Here is an 8,203-nt window from a genome sequence, read left to right on the forward strand (position 1 = left end):
TCTCTCTCTCTCTGCCTGCCTCTCAGTGTACTTGTAATTTCTCTCTGTCAAATAAATAAATAAAATCTTTAAAAAAAAAATAAAATAAAAAAATAAAAAGATTTTTATTTATTTATTTATTTGACAGACAGAGATCACAAGTAGGCAGAGAGGCAGGCAGAGAGAGAGAGAGGGAAGGAGGCTCCCCGCTGAGCAGAGAGCCCGATGCAGGGCTCAATCCCAGGACCCTGAGACCATGACCTGAGCCGAAAGCAGAGGCTTTAACCCACTTAGCCACCCAGGCGCCCCTGTATGGTAGTTTTTAAAAACTAAGAGCATAATACAAAACTTTCTGTTCATTAACTTCATAAGAATATATAGGTTAACAAGGTAATATTCTTTAGGAAAATTTTTACATAACTTTTCCCTTTGTATTCTGCAGCCTAAATCTGTCATTGTTGGGCTAATTAAAGAAATGATTGCCAAGTTTCAAGAGGAACTTCCCCTGTATTCTCTACCATCATCTGATGAGGCACGGCAGGTAGACTTGCTAGCCTATATTGCAAAAATCACTGAAGGTTTGTATTTTTGTTAATGAGAAAGTTATGAATTTACAATTTCTCACTAATATCCTTTACTCTCTGCTACTGGATTTCTGTAAATAAATATATTCATGTATCTTACATATCTCTGTTGAATCAAAAATTCCTGTACATCTATTATAGGGTGTTACCTTACACTTCCAATAATTATAGTTTCTTAAAATGTAAAAGATTGCTCTTACACTGACAGATAAAATAATTCAGTGTTTTATTCAAAATCACTTGATACGACAATCCCAAACCTTTTTCATCATATGAACCATTTTCATTATATTTTTGTGGCTTTTTGCCTCATTCAATAAATAGATTGGATCAGAAAATTTATGATTCTCAATGTTTCTCATTGAGGATAAAGCAAAATATCCATGCTTATAAAATTCAGTGAGGCGTTAAGCATTTTTGCATTATAGACAAGAGCAGTAAGAATCAGAATGTCATTCAGAATGATGGAAATTCTATTTTTCAGTCTTATATAATGTTTTGAATGTTTAGAAAGGTATTTTCTTTTTAAAGGGGTAGTCTCTGTTTATTAGAATATTTACTGAGATTTCTATCTGTCTTGCATTTCACTTGTTCAGATATTTTCGAGTGCTTCTTATGGGCTAACACCATGTTTTCTATCCAAGTTACTAAAAGTTGGTATATTGCTTTAAGACCCTAAAAAAGATTTTTTATATTATTTCAAGAATTTCATGATAATCCACTTTTATTTCTAGGTGTCTCAGACATAGATTCAAAGAACTGGGTAAATTACGAGCATAAAACAGTCAATAAAATTACCGTGGTTGGAGGTGGAGAGCTGGGTATTGCCTGCACATTAGCAATCTCAGCAAAGGTATGTAAGCATGGTGGTTATAAATCCATCTGTCATATTGCTATACTTTTAGGCAGTTTATGCTTAACACACGGGAAATAATGGCTTCATTTTTGTCATGTGGAAAAACCTCATTTTGCCTTAAAATATATTTAGTAAGTTGGCAAAATAAAAAGTTGAAAGCTCTCATCAGGGATACTGCTTCTTAATTAGTACTTAGTCATGGAATAGGCTTTAAAAAAGTGATTTGAGGGGCGCCTGGGTGGCTCAGTGGGTTAAGCCGCTGCCTTCGGCTCAGGTCATGATCTCAGAGTCCTGGGATCGAGTCCCACATCGGGCTCTCTGCTCAGCAGGGTGCCTGCTTCCTCCTCTCTCTCTGCCTGCCTCTCTGCCTACTTGTGATCTCTCTCTGTCAAATAAATAAATAAAATCTTTAAAAAAAAAATGTATTAAAAAAAAAAGTGATTTGAACAATGGGCTCATCATCCTATTCCAAGGGAAATCTCAACATGACATTCATCTGACTTAGTCACCAATTCCTTTGTGTTTTTTGAGTCATGCTGCTTTAATTAAGCTCTTATTTAATATAATACTTAATTTTAGCTCTTTCTAAAATTAACATTTTTTTCCTTAAAAATTGCCTTTTCTTGTGTAATTACTCCACTTTCTCTTACGATCATAGATTCTAAATTGAGATGGTATACTAGTTTGAAATTTGTTTATTTATCCATCAGTTCTTTTTACTGGATCTTTTGTATGTAAATTATTTTGAGAAAGGCTTAAATTCCCTTCCAGACAGGTTCAAAAGCCCTTCCAAGGTCTTGGTATCAGGATAACAGCATGTCTGTCTTTTCAGGGATACAGTCCAGAGTGGAATAGCTGTCCCTCTCTGTTTATTTGGTAGCTGGTGTTTTGTTTTTTCTTTCTATTAAAATTTGATTGTCAGGCACCTGGGCGTCTCAGTCAGTTAAGTGTCTGCCTTCGGGCTCAGGTCATGATCCAGGAGTCCTGTGATCGAGCCCCACATCGGACCCCCTGCTTAGTGGGGAGTCTACCTCTCCCTCTGTCCCTCACTGTGCTTATGCTCTCTTTCTCTCTCAAATAAGTAAATTGAGTCTTTCAAAAATTTTGATTGTTTGTCATCTAGATTCTTCCCTTTTTATTTCAGACTCACATGTGTCTTAGAGATAAATTGTACTTTAATAAATAATTAAATTGTATGCAGGGAGCTAGAAAATTTTAAATGCTGGCTGTGCAGAACAATATAGTTTAACTTTTTTTTAAAAGGATTTTATTTATTTATTTGAGAGATCACAAGTAGGCAGAGAGGCAGACAGAGAGAGAGGAAGGGAAGCAGGCTCCCCACTGAGCAGAGAACCCGATGCGGGGCTCGATCCCAGGACCCCGAGATCATGACCCAAGCCGAAGACAGAGGCCTAACCCACTGAGCCACCAAGGGCGCCCCTAGTCTAACTTTTTTTTTTTTTTAAGATTTTATTTATTTATTTGACACAGAGAGAGAGATCACAAGAAGGCAGAGAGGCAGGCAGAGAGAGAGGGAGAAGCAGGCTCCCCGCTGAGCAGAGAGCCCCATGTGGGGCTCGATCCCAGGACCCTGAGATCATGACCTGACCCGAAGGCAGAGGCTTAACCCACTGAGCCACCCAGGCGCCCCTAGTCTAACTTTTTAAAAAGATTTTATTTCATGAGAGAGAGAGAGGGCCTGAATGAGAGAATGAGAGAGAGCAGGAGCAAGGGGAGGAGCAGAGGGGAAAGCAGACTCCCCGCAGAACACGGAAGCCCAATGCAGGGCTCGATCCCAGAACCTGGGGATCATGACCTGATCCTAAAGCAGAGGTTTAACCGACTGAGCCACCCAGGCACCCCAACATACGCTAACTTTTGACTTTGTTTCCTTTCCTCCCCTCTCCATGTAAATATATTAGTTCCACTTAATTGGAGTTCGAACTGTTTTCAGTTCCTTTGTTACTAAACAGAATGCTTCCATAAACATTGCTTTAAAAGTTGCTTATTTTCTCCTCTGAATTTTCTTTTAGTTGTACATAATCTCAAAAACGGTACTAGTGTGTTTGGGGATGCCTGGGTGGCTCCGTCAGTTGAACATCTGCCTTTGGCTCAGGTCATAATCTCAGGGTCCTGGGATAGAGCCCCATATCAGGCTTCCTGCTCTAGGTAGAGCCTGTTTCTCCCTCTACCTGCCACTCCCTCTGCTTGTGCTCTCTCTTTCTCTAATAAATAAAGAAAATCTTATTTTTTTTAATATTTTATTTATTGGGGCACCTATGTGGCTCCGTGGGTTAAAGCCTCTGACTTTGGCTCGGGTCATGATCCCATGGTCCTGGGATCGAGCCCCGCATCAGGCTCTCTGCTTAGCGGGGAGCCTGCTTCCCTTCCCCTCTCTCTGCCTGCCTCTCTGTCTACTTGCAATCTCTGTCAAATAAATAAATAAAATCTTTTTTAAAAAATGGTTTTATTTATTTATTTATTTGACAGAGAGCGAGCAAGAGAGAGATCACGAGTAGGCAGAGAGGCAGGCAGAGAGAAAGGGGGAAGCAGGCTCCCCGCTGAGCAGACAGCCGGATGTGGGGCTTGATCCCAGGACCCTGAGACCATGACCTGAGCCAAAGGCAGAGTCTTAAACCACTGGGCCATCCAGGTGCCCCAATAAAGAAAATCTTTAAAAACAAAACAGGGCACCTGGGTGGCTCAGTTGTTAAGCATCTGCCTTCAGCTCAGGTCATGGGGATCAAGCCCCACATCTGGCTCCTTGCTCAGCAGAAAGTCTGCTTCTCCCTCTCCCATTCCCTTTCTTGTGTTTCCTCTCTCACTGTGTCTCTCTCTGCCAAATAAATAAATAAAACCTTAAAACACACACACACACACACATACACTAAAAAACAGCACTGGTCAATCAGAGGGCATGAATGGCCTTTATAGTACTTATTACATATTTCTAGATAGTGCTTCAGGAAATCAGAACTAATCCATGCTGCTAATAATAGTATGATCATCAGTCTGATTTTTTACATCCCTAACAGTACTGAGTTTTATCAATTTTGTTGGGTTTTGGTTAAGTACCAGAAGGCCCCTTAAAGTCATGTTTCTTTAACTGTTGGAAGAGTCTCACTATCAGTATTCTTTTGTCTGTAAACATTCTAAATGGAAATTTTTCCATGTGTCTTGTGAACATTGATATTTTGATGCAAGATACAACCTATCAAGTATTATGATACAGTAGTAGTCATAATGGTGTCCATAGTAGTGGTGCAGGTAGCAGTAGGAACTAACCTTTGCTGAATGCTTACTAGGTGCTAGGCACTCAGTGAAACACTTACTAATTTTTACTAAACTTTACCTAACGCTGTATGTTAGGTACTGTCATTACTGGCATTTTACAAATGAAGAAATCAAGGCAGAGGGAGGTTATGCAACTCGCCTAAAGTCACAGTTAATAAATGGAGGAAGGATTTGAAGTGAGGCAGCCTGTTTACAGAGCCTATATTCTAGATCTTTACTGATCAGTGTGTGGCTTTTAGACCGGAAGCACAAGCAATATCTGAGATCTTATTAGAATTGTGTTATCTAAGGCCCTACCCCAGACCTATGGAAGCAAACCTGCATTTTAACACAATCCCTGGTGTTCCATGTGTTGTCCTGATCTATTAAGTGGTGATCACTTAAACCTTGGGAGGTTCTGCTCTAAACCGTTATGTTATACTTCCACATTATTGCTGTTGTCCTTACAGACAGACATTTCTAGTCTTTTGAATTTCTTTATATGCATCACGCTACACATTTACTAATAAACTTGTAGATAATTTCTATAAGTGAGATAAGTGGATTAAAGGAATTACTATGCTTTGAAATTTTGATAGAACTTGTGAAATTATCCCCCATATCAATTGTACCAGTTTATTGTCATACCCACAGTGTGTAAGGATACCCATTTTCCCACACTACTGCTGTTTAACTTTTGGATCTGTGTGTGTCTCATAAATAAAAATGGTAACTCATCATTTTCTTTGCATTTTTCTTTGGAGCATAGTTGACAGTAATAAAATTAATAGGTAAAATTGCCAGCTCTGGGTCACATATTAATCCTCATAACCCCATGAAGTAAGGCCAAGTTCAGTAACTTGCCGAGCATCACAGAGCTAATAAATAGTGTAGCTGGGTTGTTTTCTTTTGTACTTTCTACCTGATGGTCTGGTAGACCTCTGGGTACTCTTGCCTCTGCACTCTAATATAGGAAAGATCCTTACACTGCTTAGCACTTTAGAAAAAGACCTTCCACAAAGGTAATTTGACTCGGAGGAGTTTCTGTGCCGTTATTTACTGTTAGCCTACCGGGGCACTTGGAGCCATCTACAGGTATGCGGAGTGTTTTCCATGAGATCTCTGAGGAGGGTTCTCCATGATAATAGCATTTTATTTTAGATTTGTGGCTACTATCCTTATTTTATTTTTTTTTTAAGGATCTATTTAGAGAGAGAGCATGAGCGAGAGAGAGAGCAGTAGCAAGAGAGAACAGGAGCGAGAGAGAGAAAGTGCATAAACAGGGGGAGGCACAGGAACAGAGGAGGAGGGAGAAGCAGGCTCTCTCCCAGGACCCTGGGATCATGACCTGGGCCGAAGGCAGACGCCACCCAGGTGCCCCATAATCCTTTTTTTAAAAGAAACTTGGCATTGGTATTGACAATGAGACACTAAAACAGAGCAAAAATTACTCTTAAGTACTTTCAGAATGACATTATGACATATATACAGAATGACATATATAACATTCATATAATGAAATTATGACATTAAATTGAAAACATAAGCTCAAGAACAACAGCAAGTGTATTGAGTCCACCAACTCATCCTTATTACTCATTGTCCCATCAAAGGAAATCTGCAGTCTGCGACTTCTGAGTTAAGTCCTGCGACTTCTGAGTTAAGTCCTGCTAGGTCCCAATTTTCAGTCAAGTGTAAAGGATCACATTGCTCAAATTCATGGTAGTTTCTTGCTTGCATGTCCTTTTATTGCTGTTGTGTTACTTTTCCTCCATAAGTCCTGTGCATTTTCCTTTAGCTTCACTTCTGAATAAATTTAAACCGAGAACTGGCTGTGTTTGCATAATGCTGTATGTTCTTCTTCTTCTTGTACTATACAGGGCATTGCAGACAGACTGGTCCTCTTGGACCTCTCAGAAGAGACAAAAGGAGGGGTGATGGACCTTGACATCTTTAGCCTGCCTAATGTGGAGATCAGCAAAGGTCTGGTTATTCTGCTTAAAAGATGTTTGCCTCATTTGTTCTTGTATTTGAGTCCTAGAATTTTTTTTAATGCACTTTTCTTTTAGAACAGTTTTAAGTTCACAGCAACGGGGCTCCTGGGTGCCTCAGTGGGTTAAGCCACTGCCTTCGGCTCAGGTCATGATCTCAGGGTCCTGGGATCGAGTCCCGCATCGGGCTCTCTGCTCAGCAGGGAGCCTGCTTCCTCCTCTCTCTCTCTGCCTGCCTCTCTGCCTACTTGTGATCTCTCTCTGTCAAATAAATAAATAAATAATCTTAAGTTCACAGCAACGTTGGGCAGATTTCCCATATATATCCCTTATCATTGCACGTGGACAGTCTCCCCCATTGCCAACATTCCCCACCAGAGTGGCACCGTTATAACACATCACTGTTATCCAAAATCCATACTTTACATTACGGTTTACTCTTGGTGTTGTACACCCTGTGGGTGTGGACAAATCTGTAATGACATGTATTTACCATTATAGTGTCTTTCATTACTCCAAAAATCCTCTGTGCTCTTCCTTGAGTCATGGAATTTTAATGTTAGAAAGCACATTAAAGATCACCTAGTCCAAGTTCCTCATTTTACATATTGGGAAATTAAGTTAAAATAAATTAAGTGACTTAACCCAAGGTGATACAGAGATTATAATTGATTACATTAACAAGAGTCAGATGAGCTGATTGATCAGAAGGATTTAGTCTGTCTTTGACTTATACTGAATATAAATTTGTTTTCTTTGATTGCTTTCATTCCCATAATATATTGGTTAAGAGCACTGGTTTTAGAGTTAGATAGGGGGTTGCATCCCAGCTCTGCCACGTTATAGCTCCGCCACTTGTCAGGTTATATAACCTCTCAAAGTTTAGGGTTGCCTGGGTGGCTCAGTCGGTTAAGCAGTTGCCTTCAGCTCATGGTCATGATCCCATGGGATTGAGTCCTGCATCTGGCTCCTTGCTCAGCGGGAGGCCTGCTTCTCCCTCTGCCTGTTCTTCCTGCTGCTCCCCCTGCTTGTGTTCTCTCTCTGACAAATAAATAAAATCTTTAAAAAAACTCTCAAAATTTAGTTTTATCATAATAAAGTGGGAATAATACCTACCTCTTGGTATATGGCAGAGTGTTAAGAATTTTTACCAAAAAAATGCCTATCTCTTTCACTAGAAGTTTATTGTTAAGGTAAGTTTTAATAAGAACAAAAGGATTTCTTATCATTAATAAATAAAATTTTTAATGTTGGGAAAGTAGTTTTTTATCTCATCTTTTTTTTTTAAGATTTTATTTATTTATTTGACAGAGAGAGATCACAAGTAGGCAGAGAGAGAGGGGAGGAAGCAGGCTCCCTGCAGAGCAGAGAGCCTGATGTGGGGCTCGATCCCAGGACCCTGGGATCATGACCTGAGCTGAAGGCAGAGGCTTTAACCCACTGAGCCACCCAGGCGCCCTTATCTCATCTTTTTAATTTTATAAGTTTTTTTTTTTTTTTTTTTTTTTTTTTTTTTTTTT

General features: G+C 39.6%; 1 protein-coding gene across 5 annotated transcripts in view; it reads left to right on the forward strand.

Annotated features, from left to right (window-relative positions):
* The window catches only part of UEVLD (UEV and lactate/malate dehyrogenase domains), a 58,136-nt gene that overhangs the window by 23,128 nt on the left and 26,805 nt on the right, over window positions 1-8,203 (forward strand). For all 5 annotated transcript variants that reach the window (XM_059407351.1, XM_059407373.1, XM_059407366.1 and 2 more), the window contains 3 exons: window positions 422-557; window positions 1,298-1,416; window positions 6,573-6,675. In XM_059407351.1, coding sequence (XP_059263334.1) covers window positions 422-557; window positions 1,298-1,416; window positions 6,573-6,675 — 358 coding nt within the window. The remainder of the gene's footprint in view (window positions 1-421; window positions 558-1,297; window positions 1,417-6,572; window positions 6,676-8,203) is intronic.

The sequence above is a fragment of the Mustela nigripes genome, chromosome 1 (genome assembly GCF_022355385.1).
Source record: "Mustela nigripes isolate SB6536 chromosome 1, MUSNIG.SB6536, whole genome shotgun sequence".
In the NCBI taxonomy this organism is placed as follows: domain Eukaryota; kingdom Metazoa; phylum Chordata; class Mammalia; order Carnivora; family Mustelidae; genus Mustela; species Mustela nigripes.